General features: G+C 42.1%; 1 protein-coding gene across 1 annotated transcript in view; it reads left to right on the top strand.

Annotated features, from left to right (window-relative positions):
• CUNH10orf67 (chromosome unknown C10orf67 homolog) overlaps window positions 1-23,956 on the top strand; it is a 162,079-nt gene that overhangs the window by 9,620 nt on the left and 128,503 nt on the right. Inside the window, exons 2-4 of the mRNA XM_047066303.1 lie at window positions 7,081-7,201; window positions 15,151-15,294; window positions 16,970-17,044. Coding sequence (XP_046922259.1) covers window positions 7,081-7,201; window positions 15,151-15,294; window positions 16,970-17,044 — 340 coding nt within the window. The remainder of the gene's footprint in view (window positions 1-7,080; window positions 7,202-15,150; window positions 15,295-16,969; window positions 17,045-23,956) is intronic.

Here is a 23,956-nt window from a genome sequence, read left to right as displayed (position 1 = left end):
ACTTTTTCCTTTTTTGTTCAGGATCCTGTCTACGTATGTGTTGTGTTCAGCTATCCTGGCCCTGCAGGCACATTCAGTGTAGAAGAGTTCCTTAGCCTCTCCCTGGCGTTTATGTCCTTGACACTTTTAAAAAGTATTGACTTCAGATTTTGTAGGATGACCACCTCTATCTGATGTTTTCTTGTAACCAGACTCAGGTTATGCATTCTTGGCAGGAATGCCCCAGAAATGGAGATGTGCTCTTTCCAGGGCATCAACTTCAGTGGGCAAATGTCATTCAGTCTGTTTCCCCATTGGGGCTTTAACTTTGACCTTGTTGGGTTGGTGTTTGCCAGGGTTCTGTATCATAAATTTACCATTCTTCCCTTTGTAATAAATTATTATTTGGGGGGCACCTGGGTGGCTCAGCCAGTTAAGCGTCCTGCTCTTGATTTCGGCTCAGGTTATGATCTCAAAATTTGTGAGACTGAGCCCCGTGTTGGACTCTACTGGGACAGAACACAGCCTGCTTGGGATTCTCTCTCTCCCTCGCTCTCTGGCCCTCCCCCATGTGTACGTGCTCTCTCTAAATAAATAAATAAGCATTAGAAAAATTTTATTTTGTGAGTGGGTATTACAAAATCTCCTTCCCCCCCCCCCCTTGCTTCACTGAGATATAGTTGACACTTGACATGGTGTACGTTTAAGATGTATAATGTGATGATTTGGTATACGTATATATTATAAAGTGGTTACTGCAATAAAGCTAGTTAAAACATCCATCACCTCACGTAATTACTTGTGTGTGTGTGTGAGGACATTTAATATTCACTCTCTTAGCAACTTTCAAATATACAATACAGTACTGTTGACTGTAATCACTATGCTGTACATTAGATCCCAGAACTTCTTTCTCTTTTTTTTTTTTTAAATTTTTTTTTTCAACGTTTATTTATTTTTGGGACAGAGAGAGACAGAGCATGAACGGGGGAGGGGCAGAGAGAGAGGGAGACACAGAATCGGAAACAGGCTCCAGGCTCTGAGCCATCAGCCCAGGGCCCGACGCGGGGCTCGAACTCACGGACCGCGAGATCGTGACCTGGCTGAAGTCGGACGCTTAACCGACTGCGCCACCCAGGCACCCCAGAACTTCTTTCTCTTAAAATTGGGAGTTTGACTAACATCTCTCCATTTCCCCACCCTTCAGCCTCTGCAGCCACCATTCCTTTCTCTGTTTCTGTGAGTTTGGCTCTTTTAGATTCCACATATAAGTGAGATCATACAGTATTTGTCTTCCTCTGTCTATCTTATTTTACGTAGTATAATGGCCTCAGTGTTCATCTATGCTGTCACACAAATGGCAGAGTTACCCTTTTTTATGGTGGCATAATATTCCATCGTATATAAACATTCTATCTTCTTTATCCACTTATCCATTAATCGGCACTTAGGTTGTTTCCATCTCTGGGCTATTTTGAATAATGTTTCAGTGAACGTGGGGTGTAGATACTGAGATAATGACCTAATTTCCTTTGGATATATACCCAGAAGTGGGATTGCCAGTACATAAGGTAGTTCTATTTTTAAGTTTTTGAAACAATTTCTTAAATTTTGATTAAGAAAAATTCTCTTAATCAAAATTCCGCTGACCAGCCTTACCTGTCACTGATGACTCCCACCTTAATGAGTCGCCTCTGTGGGGGTTGCCAAATGCTGGTTCCCTAGTTTCATCATTCTTTTTTACATCCATTACATTAACGTACCCAAGTCTCCTGATCATTCTGGCTCTGCGATGCTGTTCCTGTTTCTCACACTACCCTACATTCTTGGCTACTGGGCCTACTGGCCTTTTCCCCTGCATGGCTTCCAACCTTTCTCATGGGGAAATTGACTCTTGTCATTGACCACGATGTTGATTCCTCCACTCTTGCGAGGGAAGGGAATGGAAGGAAAAGGAAGTTGGAAAAGATAGTGACTACATACGGTTTCAATAGGTGAAACTGTGGGGAGACTGTATCTTAGGCTATGGGTACTACCAAGGTACAGATGTATTTTGAGAACATTTAATAGGTGACCATGGTACATAGTGTATATGCAATGAGAGATGAGTTAATCGCTGCCTCAGAATATATAGCATATTTTTGTTCACTTGTTTACTGGTTGTCTTTCCCTTTACAATGTAAGTTTCATGAGAACAAAGACTTTACCTTGTCCACTCCCGTTAGCTTTGGTGCCCAAAACAGGGTCTAGCAAAAAATAGGTACTCAGTTATGCTTTGTTAAATGTGTGAAGCTCAAACAAGTAGTTTGCACCCATATTTTGAAGGTCAGAATAAGAAGACTGTATTTAATTCTCTTTGACAAGGGAAGACGGTCGAAGTCTTTTATAGCAGGATAGTGAAACAACCAAGGTTTTTGTAAAATACCTCTAGGGATAATGGGAATGATAGATTAAAAAGAGAGAAATTTGGAGCCTTGTAGTAATTTTAGGAAACATTTATTATCTATATTTTATGGGATGCTTACTTGAAAGTAAAATGATTTTTTTTTATATCATGTTTTAAAAGATTTCAGGGGCATCTGGGTGGCTCAGTAAGTTACGTATCTGACTTTGGCTCTGATCATGCTCTCATGGTTCGTGATTTCGAGCCCCCCCCGCCCCCCCCCTTCGGGCTCTGTGCTGACAGCTCGGAGCCTGGAGCCTGCTTGGGATTCTGTGTCTCCCTCTCTCTCTGCCCCTCCCCCGCTCATGCTCTTGTGTGTCTCTCTCAAAAATAAACATTAAAAAAATTTTAAAAATTCTTATCATAGATAATAAGATTCATCCATTTCTATAGTGTAGTATACTGAATTTTAACATAATATACTGAATTTATACATAAATATACAGTATACACATAAATATACTGAATTTTAACATAATAATTACAACTTGGTGGTTTTCACAAATTATTTTCCAAAATGGTTGTAGATGTCAGGTAGACAAAGCTTTAAATATTGGTGGTCTCTTTAGTTAATTGCTATATCTTAGTCATAAAAAAATTCAATACAGAGGTGTGTGGCTGGTTCAGTCAGAAGAACATGCACCTCTTGATCTCAGGGTCATGAGTTTGAGCCCCATGTTGGGTGTAGAGATTACTTAAATAAAAAACTTTTTAAAAATAAAATAAATATAAAAAATTCAATACAAGAAGCATTTATTGAGAGGATTTATGGGTCAGGTACCTGTCAAGGACTCTGCAGTGTTTGAGATCTTACCCTACTTATAAGCTAACAAGTTTGCTTGTTTCATGGCTGTCAGCAGAAGACACAAGACTCCTGGGTCAAAGACAAAGGACTTTATCATCATTGCAAAAGGACTATCCAGACTTTCATGCTTATTTCTGATGATTTGCCATGCCCCCGCAGTGCCATGAGGGTAACACTAAAGACCCATCATAGATACCTATATACACAGCGTGTTGCATTAAAGGAGGGGATCCCTGAGCTTGCTACTCTTTATAGTAAACAGTATCAGCCTGCTTCTTGGCAGAGGAAAGGCATTACCTCATCCTTCAAGATTGCTCACTGCAAACTCAACTCTGAGGAATGGCCTGCGGAAAGAGTGGTCAGGATTTTGCATTCTTGGCATACACAGAAAGAATGTGCAGGGACACTCAGGGACCAAGGAGATGGCCTCTTCCAATAGTACTGTGTTAGTGTGAAAAAGATACAGACTCCTAAAATGAAATTAGGCCAAATCTAAAATACAATTTTCTGTGGAAAAACACGGGAAATATTAGTTGGAACTGAGGTATACAACATTACTGGTGCTCCCTCCCCATCTGGATAACACTACTGATGAGATTTGTCATCAGTCTGATATTGATGAGTGTGCGAAAGATGAGTTGAAAATTTAGTGGGAGTAGTTGAAAATCATTATTTTAAGTGCTTAAAAATTTATGAATTTAAATTTAGCCTTTCTTGGTTGAATATTACTAGACTACAATGGTTTTTTCCAAATGTGATGAAAAAATGATACTTCAGACCATAATAATGATAGTAACAATTGCCACCACAACACCAATAGCAGTGAACATTTCTTTTTTTTAATGTTTATTTATTAATTTTTGAGAGAGAGACAGAGTGTGAGCAGGGGAGGGTCAGAGAGAGAGGGAGACACAGCATCTGAAGCAAGCTCCGAGCTAGCAACACAGAGCCCCGTGTGAGGCTCGAACCCACGAACCGTGAGATCATGACCTCAGCCAAAGTCGGATACTTAACCCACTGAGTCGCCCAGGAGCCCCAGCAGTTAACATTTCTTAAGGGCTTACTATGTGACATGCATCATTCAAAGTGCTTCTGGGTATTAACACACTAATCCTGACAATAACTGTATGAAATAGGCACTATTTTTTTTTTCATAAGAAGAAATTAAGGCCCAGAAAGGTTAGGTAATTTACATCGTATCACATAGCTGGAATACCAGGAAGCGTTCAGCCGCGATTAACAGAAACTCTCAACAATTGGTGCGTTTATTATATGATGCAGGAAGACCAGAGGTATGGCGGGTTTTAGAGCTAGTTGATTCGATGGCTAAACAAAGTCATCAGTGAAAATTACTTGGTTTTTTTTTAACAGCTCATCATTCATGTACGAGCTTTGCCCTCTGACTGGCCCCACTTGTGGTCACCAGATGGCCGTGGCACTTCTTGGCATCGCTTCCACGCAAGGCAGTGTTCGGTCACAGAGGAAAACTCTCCCCTGGTGCCCTGTCGGTGTCGGAGTGTAAAAAGCTTTCCCACAAGCCCCCAACATATCTTTCCTCGGGTCATTCTTGCCAGAAGCAAGTTCCACACCCTCCCCTAAAACATCTGCCCAGAAGAATGGGATCTCTGTGATGGAAACAAGACAAGAGTTACCCTCGACACTGGGAATATGATCACCCTGCCCTGATTTCTGTGGGAGATACATGTGAGACTCTGCCAGCAAATCAGGAGGGAAAGGGTTGCAGGGGGGCGCTCCCAGCAGGGTCAGCTGGTCAGCAGACAACGGAAGATAGAAGCACTCTGTCTTCTTCGGGGCCTGCCCTGAAAAGTCTGGTGATTCTCCTTGGGCTTTCATGGCTTTCTTTGTTGAGCTGACATTTTAAAATTTTTTTTTTTCAACGTTTATTTATTTTTGGGACAGAGAGAGACAGAGCATGAACGGGGGAGGGGCAGAGAGAGAGGGAGACACAGAATCGGAAACAGGCTCCAGGCTCCGAGCCATCAGCCCAGAGCCTGACGCGGGGCTCGAACTCCCGGACCGCGAGATCGTGACCTGGCTGAAGTCGGACGCTTAACCGACTGCGCCACCCAGGCGCCCCGAGCTGACATTTTAGAAGCTGGTAGTTGTGGTAAGTTTGATCACATTGACGGAGTGAATCCAGAAAATTGGCTTTCTTTTTACTGTTTACGATAGCCATCATTCAAGGTCGGTAGGAAGAGTTTACAAATACTTAAATTCCTTGCCTACTCAGATTTCTCAAGAAACGGAGTCTGAAAATCAAATACAGTATGGTGGTGTCATGATCCCAAAGAAGAATCCTCAAATTGTTTGGTTCCGGGAACTGTGATCGTTCCTGGGGACCTCAAAGAGCTTTAGTTGATGCCTATTCATGGTAACCGTATTAGAATTTTACAAGGAGAAGTAAAGAATATACGTAAATTAATTCATTGAAAATAATGGTAAACCAATTCTATGTTAATGTAAATAACACAGTTTAAAGAGAAATGAACTTTATTTTTGAAAACAAGAACTTTAATGAGTATAGTGTCATTACTTTACATTTTTGCAAACCTTTTCAGTGCCCGGCTTCGTGAGGTAGCTGAATTCTCATATCTGCTTCTACATTCATGTCTTGTGCTCACATAACCTGTAGCTTCTGGAAGACTCCACTGAACGCTTGGGAGAGCGTGATGGTGGAAAAGGAAAATAAAATTTTAATGCTATCGGGGTGCCAGGGTGGCTCATTTGGTCGAGCATCTGGCTTGATTTCGGCTCAGGTCATGATCCCATCCTTGGTCATGGAATCCAGCCCCGTGTGGAATCCAGTCCTGCCAGAGCCTGGAGCCTGCTCAAGATTCTCTCTCCCTCTCCCTCTCCCCTGCTTGTGCACTCTTTCTCTCTTAAAAAAAAAAAAAATCTTAATACTATTATGAAAATAATTTTGGGGCGCCTGGGTGGCGCAGTCGGTTAAGCGTCCGACTTCAGCCAGGCCACGATCTCGCTGTCCGTGAGTTCGAGCCCCGCGTCAGGCTCTGGGCTGATGGCTCAGAGCCTGGAGCCTGTTTCCGATTCTGTGTCTCCCTCTCTCTCTGCCCCTCCCCCGTTCATGCTCTGTCTCTCTCTGTCCCAAAAATAAATAAACGTTGAAAAAAAAAATTTAAAAAATAAAAAAATAAAAAAAAAAGAAAATAATTTTGACCTTGTGGACTCCCTGGAAGGGTGTCCTGGAACTCCAGGGGTCCTCAGGCCACATTTCAAGAACCCCTATCTCAAAGTATTTTTACTTGTATGCCTGTGTATAATTTATAATGGGTTTAAGCAGTAGCACAGGTAAAACAGTAGATAGGATATTAAAAGGAGGCTCAAATTGATCATAACTCAGAGAATGGAATTAAGATGAGTACCAGTAGAGCAATATGCCCAGTGCCGGGAATCTGATAATCCACCAGAGTCCTGGTGAAAACCCCAAATCATGAGCAGCTAATTCAGAACTTTCCTCACCCCACAGGTCCCTTTGAATCTTTAAAATATAGTATGATTCAGGGCACCTGGGTGGCTCAGTCGGTTAAGCATCCAAATCTTGATTTTGGCTCAGGTCATGATCTCACGGTTCGTGGGTTCGAGCCCCCATCAGGCTCTATGCTGACAGTGCGGAACCTCCTTGAGATTCTTTCTCTCCCTGTCTCTTTGCCCTGCCCCACACATGCTCGCTCTCTCTCTCTCTCTCTCTCAAACTAGGTAGACTTTAAAAATATATATAACATGATTTACACAAAAATATGTGTAATAACACACATGTTAAAGGAAATATCTATTCTATAAAGCACTTTTAATCTCTGTTTATTTTTTCCAGACTTAAAATTTCCGATGATTTGAAGATTGGCTTTTTCAGCACAGACCATGCTACTCAAACAGATTCCAATGAAATTTTGCCATTGAAAGAGTTGAGTTCATCTACAGAGAAGCTAGTACAGGTAAATCTGGATTCATTTAGAAACTTCTGAGATTATTTTAGGTGTTGTTTACCTTTATGTCTCTTTCCTTCACAGAATGGAAATGATTAAAAAATTCTAAATATTAGCATCTTTTTTTTTAATTTTTTTTTTCAACGTTTATTTATTTTTTTGGGACAGAGAGAGACAGAGCATGAACGGGGGAGGGGCAGAGAGAGAGGCAGACACAGAATCGGAAACAGGCTCCAGGCTCCGAGCCATCAGCCCAGAGCCTGACGCGGGGCTCGAACTCACGGACCGCGAGATCGTGACCTGGCTGAAGTCGGACGCTTAACCGACTGCGCCACCCAGGCGCCCTAAATATTAGCATCTTTTACAAGCTGAATTGGATGAGAGCTGTATTTTTTTTAAATAATTTGTATACACTGCTGCTTGTATTTACATCACGCGCATATATGTTTTGCGAAGTGTGTTGTTACTCTCCTTGAAATTCTGTTGACATCTGTGAACATTTTCTATTTATGATACCTTCCGAGATCAGACGAGATCGTGCGCGTTCAGGCTGCTATGGCCATAGACTATTTATGATACCTTTTAAAAATTGTAAAATACTTTTGGTGTGTAGAAAAATGTGGCGAATACTACAATGAATAACTTGGGTTACCCATCATACAGCTTTGTCGAACCTTGGCATTCCATCATATTTCCTCTGGATCTTTCTTGATTGTTAAGAAACAGCACATTTCATACACATCGGATATCAAGAGTTATTAAGGTCCCTAATCAATAAAACTGTCACACGGGATAGCATACAACTATAAATACTCTTGTGTCCTTCGTTTCTGTTTTTTTTCACTCAACAATATAACTTGAAAATCATTCCATATTGATACATAGTTTCCTTGCCTATTTCAAAAGTACATCATATCATAAAATGTGCATCATTTATTTAACTATCCCTCTATTAATGGATGTTTTGGTCATCTTAAATCTTCTACTGCGATGAATAATTCTGTACATACTCATAGGCCAGCAAATTTGTGGCATAAATTTAAAAGTGGAATTTCTGAGTCAGAGGATGTATCCATTAGTCACTTTGAAGGATATTGCCAAATTGCCCTACACGGAGATCGTACCAATTTACACCCCAACTCATAACTTTTGAAAGTTATTTTCTTACATACTTGCTAATTTATTGTCTTTCCTAATGCCTTCAGAACGGTTTTATAACTTCATTTCCTTTGCAGTTTGGCGCGTCCGAATGACTGACTTCTGGTCAGTAGAATTAGGTGGAAATATTATGCGGCAACTTTGGGGAACCTTCCTTAGTGAACAGTTCATGTGCACTCATTTTCTGCTACTTCACTCCTTCCTCCACCTCTTCTCCCTACCTCCCTTCCTTCCTCCTTCCCACTTTCCTTCCCTTCCTTTCCTTCTTTTCCTTATTTCTGCGCCTAGAACATGGGTGCTAACGTTTGTACCGTGATTTTGAGGCAGTGCATGCAGCGGAGTGATAGAATGGGAGGGACTTGTGTCATTTTCACCACTGATTGCCCACATCAATTTCCAGTGAAAGAGAAATAATTTCTCATTGACGCTTCTGTTATTTGGAGTTCTAAGATATAGCTGAACCAAATTCTGACACAATATGCTTAAATCAGATTAAGAGTGTTTCCTCTATTTTTAATTAATAAGAGGCATTTAAAAAAATATCATGAATGACTGGGTTTGAATGCTTTTCATGGATCTACTGAATCATTATGGCTTTTCTCCTTTACATGATGATGTGGTGAAAACTGATTTCTTTTTTTATTCCAGTAATCTTTTTTTTTAATTTGTTTATCGTTTAATTTACATCCAAGTTAGTTAGCATATGGTGCAACAATGATTTCAGGAGTAGATTCCTTAATGCTCCTTACCCATTTAGACCATTCCCCCTCCTGCAACCCCTCCAGCAACCCTCTGTTTCTTCTCTGTATTTAAGAGTCTCTTATGTTTTGTCCCACTCCCTGTTTTTATATTATTTTTGCTTCCTTCCCCTATGTTCATCTGCTTTGTATCTTAAATTCCTCATATGAGTGAAGTCATATATTTGTCTTTCTCTAATTTCGCTTAGCATAATACCCTCCAGTTCCCTCCACGTAATTGCAAATTGCAAGATTTCATTCTTTTTGATTACCAAGTAATATTCCAGTGTGTGTGTGTGTGTGTGTACATCTTCTTTTTTTTTTTTTTTTAATTTATTTTTGGGACAGAGAGAGACAGAGCATGAACGGGGGAGGGGCAGAGAGAGAGGGAGACACAGAATCGGAAACAGGCTCCAGGCTCTGAGCCATCAGCCCAGAGCCTGACGCGGGGCTCAAACTCACGGACCGCGAGATCGTGACCTGGTTGAAGTCGGACGCTTAACTGACTGCGCCACCCAGGCGCCCCTTTATCCATTTACCTGTCAATGGACATTTGAGCTCTTTCCATACTTTGGCTATTGTCAATAGTGCTGCTATAAATATTGGGGTGCAGGTGCCCCTTCAAAACAGCACACCTGCATCCCTTGGATAAATACCTAGTAGTGCAATTGCTGGACCATAGAACAGTTCTATTTTTAGTTTTTTGAGGAACCTCCATACTGTTTTCCAGAGCGGCTGCACCAGCTTGCATTGCCACCAACAATGCAAAAGAGAGCCTCTTTCTCCGCATCCTCGCCAACATCTGCTGTGGCCTGAGTTGTTCATGTTGGCCATTCTGACAGGTGTCAGGTGGTATCTCACCGTGGTTTTGATTTGTATTTCACCGATGATGAGTGATGTTGAGGAAAACTGATTTTTGAGTAGTAAACCCAGAATGAACCCAGCTGGACCATAATAATTCTTTCTGCTTTCTGCATCATTTGCTATCATTTTACCAATGATTGTTTTCATTTATGTTCCTAAGATATTGTCCTGTAATTTTCTTTTCTTCTTACAGTATTGTTCAATCTTGGCACCAGGGTCTTAGTACCTTTATAAAATGAGTTGTGAGATGTTCCTGACTCTTTTCTCTGGAATAATTGACGTGAGGTTGGAATTACCTGTTTCTTTATTTGTTAAAAGTCACTTGTGGGGCGCCTGGGTGGCTCAGTCGGTTGAGCGGCCAACTTCGGCTCAGGTCACGATCTCACAGTCCATGAGTTCGAGCCCCGCGTCGGGCTCTGTGCTGACAGCTCAGAGCCTGGAGCCTGTTTCGGATTCTGTGTCTCCCTCTCTCTGACCCTCCCCTGTTCATGCTCTCTCTCTCCCTGTCTCAAAAATAAATAAAACGTTAAAAAAAATTAAAAAAAAAGAAGTCACTTGTAAAACTGAATGCGCCTACTTTCATTGCTATTTTGATTTTGTTATGGATATATTAAGGTTTTCTTAAATCTTCTTGGGTGAGTTTTGACATTATGTTTTTCTACAAAAGTATTCAGAACGGCAAATTTTTAAATTTTTAAAAATTTTTTTTCAACGTTTTTTATTTATTTTTGGGACAGAGAGAGACAGAGCATGAACGGGGGAGGGGCAGAGAGAGAGGCAGACACAGAATCGGAAACAGGCTCCAGGCTCCGAGCCATCGGCCCAGAGCCTGACTCGGGGCTCGAACTCACGGACCGCGAGATCGTGACCTGGCTGAAGTCGGACGCTTAACCGACTGCGCCCCCCAGGCACCCCAGAATGGCAAATTTTTAAATTACTGTCTTCTCTTATTATTCTTAAATCTTTATTGTATCTGTAGTTATATATTTTAAAAAACTATAATTTTGTCCGCACACTTGTTTTTCCCTAGATGAATCTGGGCAGTTTTATCTATCTCGTTAACTTTTTCAGAGACTCAACTTTTAGATTTATTAATCCTCTCCCTCATATCTTCATTTCTAGTACATAAATTTCTTATCTTTATTATTTAATTTTTGCTGCTGTTTTGGGTTCGCTCTGTTTTCCTTTGTCTAATTGCTCGAGTTGGATCTCAGTGTCAGTTAGGATGGCATATCACTCTATTTTTAGAAAATGCAACTATCGTGGCTCCCCTGCTTACACTCTGTCCCTCTGTCTCCCCAAAATAAATAAAACATTAAAAAAAAACTTTAAGAGGCACCTGGGTGGCTCAGTCGGTTAGGCATCTGACTTCAGCTTGGGTCATGATCTCATGGTCCTTCTGTGGGTTCGAGCCCTGCGTCAGGCTCTGTGCTCACAGCTCGGAGCCTGGAGCCTGCTTCAGATTCTGTGTCTCCCTCTCTCTCTGCCCCTCCCCTGCTTGCACTCTGTCTCTCTGTCTCCCCAAAATAAATAAGACATTAAAAAAATTTTTTTAATAAAAAATTTAAAAAAAGAAAATGCAACTATCGTGCCTTAATCCCATAATTCAGTTAGAGTTAGATAATCCATAGTTGGGGCAGTAGCTCTCTGTTGTTATCTATATACTAGACTTGTTTTATTTTTTCAAATCTCCATTATTAGTGCATGGTTTTGCTTTCATATTCTGACCTCATAGTAGCAAGATGGCTGTTTCACCTCCAGTCTCCATTTGCTGTTCATGGAGGAAGGAGAAGATGAGAGAAGTAGAGGGGGCGGCAGCCATGTGAGGAAAGCAGAAAACCCCATAGAAAACCCCTGCTTGTTTATCGTTGGCCTTAACTGTATCCCTTGACCCCTTTAACTGGACGGGGTTCTAGAGAAGCGAACATTTTTTTTTTAATGTTTATTTATTTTTGAGATGCGGGGGAGGGGCAGAGAGAGAGGGAGACAGAATCCGAAGCAGGTTCCAGGTTCTGAACTGTCAGCACAGAGCCTGACGTGGGGCTCGAACCCACGGACTACAAGATCACGACCTGAGCTGAAGTCAGACGCTTAACCGACTGAGCCACCCAAGCACCCCTAGAGAAGAGAGCATTTTAACTAGTCATATTTCTGTTCCAAAAAGTCCTGGCCCTCTCAGTAAGGAAGAACCAGTGTAATGGATATTGGGTTGTCAGCTACCAAAGCCTATAGATCATTGTTTTTGAGGCCCCCTCTTTCCTTTGATAAGCATTTACAGTCTTATATTTCCCATAAAGTACTTTTTTACTTTCATTCCACAAATTTTGAAATATAGTATTTTTATTGGTATTCATAATACTAATTATTTTTATTAGTTATTGCTATTAATATTTATCGGTATTAGATTGAAATACTCTAACATTTTCCAAGTATGCTTTTTAGTTATTCTTATGTTGTTGATTTTTAACTTCAGTCCTTTGTTGTCAGTAAAAACTCTTTGTGAGACAAATTATTTGGTATTTGTTTGCAACTTGTGCTCGTGTGAGGTCGGTCTTTGTCATTGTGCCCTGGATATGGGAAATTAAAGATAAGCTGCACTTGTTAACAGTTGAGAGCGTATATATATGTATGTGTATATGTGTATGTATATATATATGTATATGAACATATATGTATGTGAATATATATGTATGTGTATACGTGTATGTATATATGTATATGAATCTATATGTATGTGAATCTATATCTATATCTATATCATCTATATCTATATCTATATTTTTACCATTCTCTTCAATATACCTATATCAACATTCTTTGATATAGTGTTTGCCTGATAAATCTTTCTCATTCTTACACTGACCTCATTTCTGTGTTGTGTCTTAGTACGTCTTTTACAAGTTATATATAGCAGGTTTTAAAAATCCAACCTAAGGGCTCCTGGGTGGCTCAGTCAGTTAGTTAAGTGTCTGACTTTGGCTCAGGTCGTGATCCCACAGCTCGTGAGTTCGAGCCCCGCATCGGGCTCTGTGCTGACAGCTCAGAGCCTGGAGCCCGCTTCAAGTTCTGTGTCTCCCTCTCTCTCTGCCCCTCGCCACTCATACTCTGTCTCTCTCTCAAAAATGAATGAACATTAAAAAAAATCTTTTTAAACATTCCTATATATATTAAACTAATAAGAGGTAAAACTAGTCTTTTATATTTGCTTGGATATTTACTATTTCCAATGCTCTTCACTCGTTCCTGAAAATCTAAGTTTCCAGCTTGTAATATTTCTTTTTAGCCTGAAGGAATTTCTTTAGCAATTCTTGACTTGGGCAATGAATTCTCATAGTTTTCTTTATTTAAAATGTTACATTGATTATAGCATTTTTGACTGATGTGTACTTTTTTACTTTTCGCTGTAACATTGCGCCTCTGACTTCCATACTTTCTAATAAGAAAACATCAATCATTTCAAAAGTTATTCCCCTGTATGCACTTGTTTTCTTTTCTGACTGCTTTCAAGATTTTCTTTTTGAGGCGCCTGGCTGGCTCTGTTGGTAAAGTATGCCACTCTTGATCTCAAGGTCATGATAGGGCATAGAGTTTACTTAAGAAAAAAAAAGTGTTTTTGTTTTTTTTACTTTTAGAGAGAGAGAGAGAGGGACAGAGTGTACACATGAGGGGAGGGGAGAGGGGCAGAAGAAGAGAGGGAATGAGAGAGAGAGAGAGAGAGAGAGAGAGAGAGAGTCTTAAGCAGGCTCCATACTGATGTGGGACTCAATCCTATGACCCTGGGATATGACCTGAGCCAAAATCAAGATTTGGGCACTCCACCGATGACTAAGCCACCCAGGTGCCCCTAAAAAAAGATTTTCTTTTTACCTGTAGTTTTCAGCAGTTGAATTGTTATGTACCTAGGTGTGGTTCATATGTATTTATCCTGCATGAAGTTTGTTCAGCATCTCGAGTCTATCTTTCACCAAATTCGGGAGCTTTTTGGCCATTATATCTTCACAAAAACACATTGTATGTTTTGATGACAATCAGAAATGATTCTTAGTCACCATGCTAGTTATATATTTAAATGTTTGGCTAGTAAATTCACAACAAATATGAATTTTTTCCTATCTTTTCTGATTTAAAATCCACATCTTGGATGATACTTTTTGAGGTGTGATAAAGGGTTGTCGTTAATAACCCAGGTATTTTATTCCATTTAGGAAGAAACCACCAGGAACCTTCTCTCCCTTACTCCATTAGCATATGTTAATAGCAAGTTAACTGGAGTTCTCCAATGTGCACCATAATTCAGAGGTATTCTTAAAAGGCAGGACAAGCCCCTGACCACATTCCAGACCATATGCTCATGTTGGGGAGGAGAAATTTTTATTGACCCTTCAATATTCATCTGGCTGGTCTAAGAATCAGATTGATGTTTGACAGATTAACAGGAGAAAATCAAGCAATTTTGTGACACGTACACCCCCTGCATATATGGGAGAGGCCCAGAAAAACTGAGTAACGCTGAGATGGTGGAAGTCGTCATCTTAAATACCACCTTCAACTAAACACAAAAGAAGATGTTGGGGGAGGTAGGGCACAGTTATGGGAGGTTACTAGGAAAAGCTCAATAAACAAGGGTATGGTGGTTATGCAGAGTTAAGTCAACATAAGACTTTCTAGGGGAGTCTGGGTGGCTCAGTCGGTTAAGCATCCCCCATGATCTTGGCTCAGGTCGTGATATCATGGTTCATGAGATCAAGTCCCACATTTTGGGCTATGTGCTGACAGCACAGGGCCTGCTTGGGATTCTCTCTCTCGCTCTCTCTCTACCCCTCCCCTGCTCACGTGCACTCTCTCCCTCTCTCTCTCTCTCTCAAAAATAAATAAATAAACTTAAAAAAAAAGGGTCTCTAAAGATTTTGCGTCATGCCCCTCTTGCTGGTACAGCTAAAGAGACACCCTTACAAGTGGTGATTTCCCTTATAAATGTAAATGTCTCTTATAAAAGGGAAGCTTATACTCAGTTTTCAGAGCTTCTCCTGTATTTGCAGTTTCTTAAAAATAATCAGCCTAAAATAATCAGTTTGCCAAAGAGGCTTACCTTGCGGTGGCAAAATTTGCTTCTCTGTGCCCGGAACCAGGCAATGTGCTAGAACCTTTACACAGAGCGCCCTTACTCTCTACAACAATGTATGTTTTTCCCATTTTTAGGTCATTAGATCTCTTCAGGTGGATTTTGGGTTCCTCAGAGAACTGCTTCAGCTGAAGTTTGAGGACCGTCTCAAAGAGGAGTCTTTCAACCTGTTCACTGCTCTACATGACAGGATCCTCACAATCGAAAAACACTATCACGAGGTACAAACTCTCTCATTTCCTTTGTTTTCTATGGCTTGATCGCCTGCTTAGGTAGATACCTAGTGCAGTTTTGAATTCAGCAACTCATGAAGGCGATTTTATTTGCCTACGTTGTGTCTCATAGAGTAGATAATACAAATAATAGCTTTACTTTGTGTCAGAAACTTTGTGAGTGCTCTGTACACAAATTAATTCTCACACTCACCTCATAAAGTAGGTGCAATTATTATTATCCTGCTTTCACAGATGAGGAAACTGAGGCCCAGAAAGTTTAATTCACTTGCTCAAGGCCACCGGTTAAAACAAAACATCAGAGTTTATGTTCCCAGCCAGCCAGTTTGACGCTTGAGATCTGACTCTTAAGCACAATTTTATATCATCTTATTTGTGCTTATTATCTCTGTGGAGCCAAAGGCTTGAAAATTCTGCTGTTTCAAGGAATTTCCTAAAATCTTTGGTCAGGTTAGCGTACGTATCTGTCATTAAGAACAGGTATGGGGGGCGCCTGAGTGGCTGGCTGAGTCAGTTGAGCATCCGACTCTTGATTTCGGCCTGGGTCGTGATCTCAGGGTTTTGGGATCGAGCCCCATGTTGGGCTCCACACATGGAGCCTGTTTGAGAGATTTCGTCTCTCCTCCTTTCCCCCTGGCCTCCACCCCTGCTCTCTATCTCAAAAAAAAAAAAAAAAAAAAAAAAAGAACATGTACTGTTACTATAAAACAAAAATCTCATCTCACCATTCTAAGAGCCACACTAGCCTTTTAAATTTTTTTTTTAATGTTTACTCATTTTTGAGAGACAGAGATCATGAGTGGGGGACGGGCAGAGAGAGGGAAACAGAGAATCCAAAGAAGGTTCCAGGCCCTGAGCTGTCAGCATAGAGCCCGACGCGGGGCTGGAACCCACGAAGCACGAGATCATGACCCGAGCTGAAGTCGGACGCTCAACCGACTGAGCCACCCAAGTGCCCCACACTAAGCCTTTTAAATGTGTTTCCTCCTTAAGTCAATGCTTAAATGAAACCTGATCACCCCTAATCTACAGATAAGGAAACTGAGATGCCAAGGTCAGGTAACCTGCTTCAGGTCAGACAGATTGAAAGTGGCACAATGATATTGAAATCCAATTCTGTCTGACTCTAAAACCTAATCGTTGTTTGCACTCCATGCTGGAATCAGAATTGACATCAGAATCAAGATTTGTGAGTTTTTTTTTAATGTACTATCTTTCATTGTTATCCAAAACGGTGGTCAAGTGATTCGATTAATCAGAAAATCACTCTGGTTGATGGATTAGTGGCTTTAGATTTCTTTTTATGAGCATATCCTATTCAAAAGGTATAAGGACCGGGACAAGATATGAATCATAAGTAGATTTTATTACTTTTAAAAGCAGTTCCAGGAAGACACTAAAAAGATACATAAAGCGAAAGAACATGCTCAGATGATCTGTATTTATTTTATCCATGTGAGCTCTCTATTGCCTTTGGTTAAGTGTAAGTAAAAATTGACTGCAGTGTAATAGCTTTAGTGTAGGAGAAATGGTTGCAAATTGAAGTGTTCACAAGATTTGTGATGATCTGAACGATGGTTTTATATGGAGTCCCTTAGTAGGTGTGAGAGCTATATTTGAAGCTACATTATGGTGCTCATTGTATTTATTTTTTGGTTTGCAGAATGAGGACATCATAAGAAAATGCTACAATCAGCAGTTGGCTGATGCCATAGCTGTTATCAAAGGAACGTACAAGGTGGGTTTTTAGTGCCGTCACGGATCAGGCCAGCGTCACGTCCTGGGATCGCACAGAGTGGGGCTCACTGTGGGGTCCCCGTCCGTGTTTTTAGCTTTGAAGAGCTGTTTGCTCAGTTTTCAGGTCACTGTTCACACGCACATTAAATTGACCAAAATGACACTTTATGGTGACAGATGTAACTTTGCAGACACTGGAAAATTCCATCCTGGTATGCGGGTAAGTGAGGGAATAATCCAAGGTTTGTTTGGTGAGCGTGCAGTTGGAGGGAAGGCTGGCCAGTCTCAGAGGGTTCACTGGGTCTGTGGTAAATCCCGATGAATCATCTCTGACTCTCGGTCGAGTCACTTTTCTTTTGATGAGGACTCATCTATTCGCCAGTTACGGTGCTTCATTCTCCTCCATGCTGGGAAAACTCATCGTTTTCCGTGCTTACCCTGCAGGCTTAGGAAGGACCTTGTGCTTCTTTTAGGTTTTATAACTGGAACCTTGTCTTTCATGTCAATAAACCTCCGGAAGAAATATTTTTATTGTGGCAAACTGTGCGTTGATTACATGCATTTTTTTCCTTGGCACTTGCCACATTTGTACTTAATTATAACTACTTGTTCCGTGTTCTGGTCCACACCAGACTGCAAGCCTTAGGAGGGCAGGGATGCTGTGTCTTACTCACTGCTCTGCCTGCCTCTCAGCAGGCCCGATGTGTGGTTAGCGATCAGCTAATATCTGCTAAACAGGTGGACGGCTGCCCACATTCGTGGCAGACACTGGTGACTCAGGAGTGATTCTCGCTCTTCCTTTTTTTATTAGCGTAAACGCTTCTCACTTCTCTTCACAGTATTAAGGGGCCCAAATGCTGGGCCCTTTCTTTCCCTGCACCCTTTCCAGATACGGCGGGAACACGGGCAAGGTCAGGTCCCTGACCAACGTGAGCTGAAGCTAAGTGGGCTCTGAGGTTATTCTTGGGCGTGTAAAGCCACCCGTGGGAAGAAATACCCTTCGTTTTCTTTGCTTGACACGTTGCCTCCTTCTGATGCTTGGGATTGCCGCGGCCAACCGAAAATGAAGGACTGAGACACTTTGGATGTGCGACGTACAGGTGGCAGAGTGAAAAGATGGAAAGCACTGGGCTCCTGGATGAATCACTGAACCACTAAATAGCCCCGGACTCGCTCTGCCCCTGGCCCTTTCATTTCCAGACACAATTACCCCTCTTGCTGTTCAAGCCACTGTTGGCTGCCTGTTCCATAACCTACAGCTGGACCTACTGCTCTGTCAGCAACCTCTCTGACTCTGCACCAGTCGTTTGCTAAAGTGGCTGGGACGGTGTCCCGCTCACGTGCAGTGTTACCTCGCCCCTCTTCAACAGAGAGGAGGAGCCTGACTCCCCCTCCTTGAACCTGGGCTGGCCTCAGTGCCTTGCTTGTCTGTAGCCAAGGTGAGGGCAGTGACGCCAGCTCGGAGACCAGGTCCAGAGAAGCCCTGAGGCTCCATCCTTCTACCCTTGGAATGTTTTCTCCGGCTTCACCCTCTCCGCATCCAGCTGCCGAGCCGCGAGAGGCCCAGGTTTTCGGAGGACCCACGTGTGGACACTAGGTCCACAGGCTCACCTGGGCTCAACTCCCCAGTCACGCGGCCCCCGGCCACTTCGTCCTTCCGTCTGAGGTCCCGGGCAGTATAGAGCAGAGACAAGCCATCCGCCTGTGCCTGTCTTACCCCCTGACTCACAGAGCCCGTGAGCATGAGGAACAGTTGTGGTTTCGTGCCGCTACGTTTGGGAAGATGTATTCTGCAGCAGTAAATAGAGGGGACGGTTTCCTTGCACTCCCATCAGTGAGCAGTTTCTGAATTACATTTGTTGGGTGACAGAGTTCTGCCAGCACAATGGAGCATCATGGATAAGAGTTCGTGTAATGTGTGTTTCAGAACAAGGACCCTGCAGTCAGGCTACTTGGGTTAGAATCCTGGCTCTGTCTCTTAATCGTTCGGCGACCCGAGGCAAAATACCGAACCCCTCTGCCTCCGTTTCCTCATCTGTCCATTGGGGATCATAGCAGTACCTGCCTCCTAGGCTTGTTACGAAGATGAAGCGAATTGATCCTTGTGAGGCCCTTACAACTGTACCCGAGTCGGTTAAGCGTCCGACTGTCGGTTTTGAGCCAGGCCACGATCTCACGGTTCGTGGGTTCAAGCCTGACAACAGGCTTTGCGTTGGCCGCACGGAGCCTGCTTAGGATTCTCTCTCTCCCTCTCTCTCTGCCCCTTCCCTGCTCACACTGTCTCTCTCTCTCTCAAAATAAATAAATAAACCTTTAAAAACACATAAATAAATAAACATTTTCACATATTCATGACAGTCCTTGGTACTGGTAAATTTTTTCTTCTCTTTTATCATCTTAGCATTCAGGCTTGTATCTTTCTGTCCACTGACTGTGGACTTCAGATACGATAAAGTGCCCTTAGGATATCTATAATAATTATCAATATTTATTATGTTGGACAATATGAAATTGCCACTTTTGGAGCCCGAAATGTCAAATATCGGCAATTTCATATAGTTCACCATAATAAAATACTTATTTTAACAAATAAAGGCAGCAACAAACTGCATAAAATATTAGGCTATATAATAACTTAATATTTTATTTTTTTAATGTTCATTTATTTTAGAGAGAGAGCACGCGAGCGATAGCCGGGGAGGGGCAGAGAGAGAGGGAGACACAGAATCCAAAGCAGGCTCCAGGCTCTAGGCTCCAAGCTGACGGCAGAGAGCCCGATGTGGGGCTGAAACCCACGAACCGCGCGATCATGACCTGAGCCGAAGTCAGATGCGTAACTGACTGAGCCACTCAGGTGCCCCTAGGCTGTAATAACTTAAAGTCAAATAAATTTATCTTCGATTTACATGTTGAGTGAATGCTGTGTGCTGAGATATGCTGGACACTGACATTTCAGAGATGGAAGAGGGGTAAATGGAGGAAGATTATAAACTAAACCATAATATACTTTGTTCGGTGCAGAGAAAAACACGTAACAGGAGTTATGTAAATTCCACAAAGGGAACAATTATTTCTGCCTTTGTGCTTTGGGAAGGCTTCACAGAGGAGGTGATATTTGTGGTAGGTTTTAAAGTAAGCTCTCAGTTTGTAGACAAGAAATGCAAAGGGATTCCAAGTAGACAGCATAGTGTATATTAGTCAGAATGTTTACAGTGGCAAGTTATACACATAGCTAATTACACTGGCAGTAGTTAAAAGAATTTATTGGTTCATGTAACTGAACAGTGTAATGATAGTAATGACTTCAGGAAAAGCTGGATCTAGGTGCTCAAATAATGTTATCGAGCAACCGTCCATCCCCTGCTTCTGCCTTCTTCTCTGAAGGTTTAATTTCCAGGCAGATCTTCTTCCCCCCAGAGCAACCTTAGAGCATCTCTTTCTAAATAGTTCCTACAAGAGTCTCAAGGCTGACCCTGACCAATCTGGCCTAGTGATTCTCCCCCGCCCCCACCGCAAGCCAAGCCAGAGTGACCTACGCATCTCAGGAGATGATATTGAGGACAGGGTTCACCCAAATGGAAAAGAGAAGTTTTGCTGCCTCAAGGAAGATTACTGGGGAGGCAAAACTGGTTAGGCAAACTGGCTTGCCACGTCCCATAGCATGTGAAAAGGCAAGTAGGACCTGGTCGGTCACTGACCGTTTCATTGCCCTGCATGGTAGCTAGGAGCCATATGTGGCTATTAAAAATGAAGTTGAAATCAAATTAAAAATTCAGTTCCTGGGTTGCACCAGCCAGAGGTTACCCAGCAACATTCTGTGAAACTAAGTAACAGGAGAATTCATGAAAGTTCGCACAGGTATATTTCAGTTATTTATTTCATTTTTATATTTGTGTTAACAATAGTAAAAGAACAATGCCTTACCGAGTGCTTTCTTTGTGCCAGGCACCACGCAAAGGTGTTTAGATACATTGTTTTATTCGGTCTTCACATGAGCAAGTAGCAAGAACTGGGGCCCCAAATCGAATCCTCACTTCCTAACGTGGTAATAATAGGAACCATGTCACAGGCTCATATTCTAACCTAGTGCTCTTGTGAATTAGAAGGCAAATTAGGCTGCTACCAAAATGCCTATGCTCTCGGGCTCATCCAAAACGTGGTGCCCAGAGATGAAGTCCAAGTATCTTTTGCTGGTTCAACCGTATGATATAAGCATTTGAAGTGGGCAGTAGGATCCTCCTTGGCTAACCGGGGAAACAGAGGCATGGCTACATTAAGCAACTTACCCAAAGCCACAGAGCTGGTCAGCAGTGGAGCTGGGACCCCAATTCCCATCTATGTCTCTAACGTGGTTCCACAGAAAATGGGAAATGCTTGGATTTTCTGAGCAGGAGAAAGAGAGGTGCCTTTGTACCCTTCGGGTTGGTTACTCCTGTAACGGTGTTAATAGCACATTGGAGAAATGGAGACTCAGGTAGATATACCATCTAGGAAGACAGAAACCGCGAGTTTCCTCAGTGCCCAGCACTGTGCTTGGATTTTAATAAATGTTTCTTGGAGAGAGATAGAAGGAAGAATGAGAAAGAGGGAAGGATGGAAGAAGGGCACTATCTGTGGTTTAAGGCTGAATGTTGGATAGTGGAGGGAGGGACAAAAGGAACCAAGTTCTGCTCTAGATTAAAAGCATTAAAGAGACGTGTCACTAAATGCAATCTGTGGGGCTCGTTAGAATCCTGATTTGAACAAACCAACTGTCAGAAAAGTTGGAGAAATTTTAATATGGACTGGCTGTTAAATGACATTAAGAAACCCTTCATCAATTTTGTTAGTATGATGGTGGCATTATGATTCTGTAGGGAAAAAAAAAAAAGAAGAAGGAGGAGACACCTGGGTGGCTCAGTCGGTTAAGCGTCTGACTTCAGTTCAGGTCATGATCTCACAGCTTGTGAGTTCAAGCTCTGCATCGGGCTCTCTGCTGACAGCTCAGAGCCTGGAGCCTGCTTCAGATGCTGTGTCTCCTTCTCTCTCTGCCGCGTCCCTGCCCGCACTCTGTCTCTCTCAAAAATAATAAATAAACAAATAAATAAAACATTAAAAAATTTTCTTAAAAAGAAGAAGGAAAGAAACCTTTAATTATTAGAGATGAACTGGAAGTGTTCAGGGATCAATGGCAAGATGTGTAGGATTCTCATAAAAATATGTAAGCACAAAATGGGTAGATAAGTGTGTAACAGACTGTTATAATTTTCTCTACTTTGGCATATGTTTCATCATAAAAAAGTAGACATATTTGAAACACGCAGGCCACTGCTTTGGTCCTCTTTCATAAAACCCTCCTATGGCCTTTTTAAAATTATTATTATTATTTTTAATGTTTATTTATTTTGAGAGAGAGCGAGCTTGTGCAGATGGGGGAGGGGCAGAGAGAGAGGGAGAGAGACAATCTCAAGCAGGCTCCACACTGTCAGCACAGAGCCCAAGTGGGGCTCGAACTCACAAACGGTGAGATCACGACTCTCCGATTTCAAGAGTCCTGTGCTTAACTGACTGAGCCGCCCGGCCCCCACCCCGCCCATAGTGCCTTTTAGAGTTCAAGGTGGAGTCCGAGCTCCCGTGCTTGGTCTATGCCTTCCAGGCCTTGGGTGACCCTGCCCCGTTGGCTCTCCAGGTTCATTCTGCTGTAGCTTTCATACCCTCAACCCTGCCAAGTACGTTCCTGCCTCGGGGCTAATGCCTGGAACCATCTGTCGCTCATGTTCATCTTGTAGTTCAAATGGCTCCTCCTCAGGCTCCCTGTGACCACCACCACCCAGGCGAGATCTTCTATGCCAGTCTCTCCCTACTCCATCATCCCATTCTGTGGCCTTCAGAGCAGTTCCCCTGGCGACAACTGTCTTCTTCACGTTTGTTTACTTATGAGAGTTCTGCTTCACCCCGCCAGACTTTATGCTTTGGGAGGGCAGCTGTCTCAGCTTCATACCTAGAGGCATGTAGCAGGTGCTGGACAAACATACGTTGAAAGAATAAATACATGAACAGATAAATGGGGAAGGGCTTTCTGAGCCATGAATCTTTCCACAGAGACCATAAAGGAAAATAAAAGTAGGCATAAAATGAAAAACTCTGCACAAGAAAAGCAAGGAAAAGCAGTTGGAAGACAAACGAAGAACTGGGAAAGTAGGTGCAAATAACCTATGCAAATAACATATTAACATTCCTAACGTATTGAGGCCTCCTACCAATCATACAGATAATGCCGAATAGCCCAGTAGAAAATGAAGCAAAATATATTCAAAAACTGTTAAAATAAAAATATCCAAATGGCCAACAGACTTATAAAGAATGCTCAGCCTTATTAAAAATCAAACAAATGCAAATGAAGCAAAAAATACTGCTTTCGTCTATCAGATTGGCAGAAATGTGAAAGATTGAGGGGCACCTGGGTGGCTGAGTCGGTTGAGCATCTAGCTCCTGATTGTGGCTCAGGTCATTATCACACAGTCGTGAGATCGAGCCCCATGTCAGGCTCTACACTGACCGTGGAGCCTGCTTGAGATTCTCTCTCCCCTCCCCCCCCAAAACAAAACAAAACAAAACAAAAACTGTAAAAAAATAAAAGATTGATATGATCTGCTGTTGGCAACATGTGGGTGAATGGACAAGCGCATATATTGTAGAAGCATATATTGGTACCACCCGTTTGGAAGAAATTTAGCAAATTCTAATAAAAATTCAAATGTACATTTATTTTGATCAAGCTATCCCACTTCTAGGGGAATCTATTCCACCAGTTGAAATAGAGACAAATACATATACAATGACTAGCTGCATTATAATTTACTTTTTAATAGAAAATATTGGAATGGGGCGCCTGGGTGGCTCAGTCAGTTGGGCGTCCGACTTCGGCTCAGGT

Source organism: Lynx rufus, unplaced genomic scaffold (assembly GCF_022079265.1).
Source record: "Lynx rufus isolate CCGP_SWC_20201006 ecotype Redwood Valley unplaced genomic scaffold, mLynRuf1.p SCAF_7, whole genome shotgun sequence".
NCBI lineage: Eukaryota > Metazoa > Chordata > Mammalia > Carnivora > Felidae > Lynx > Lynx rufus.
Note: the sequence above shows the minus strand (reverse complement) of the source record. Positions and strands in the feature narration are given on the sequence as shown.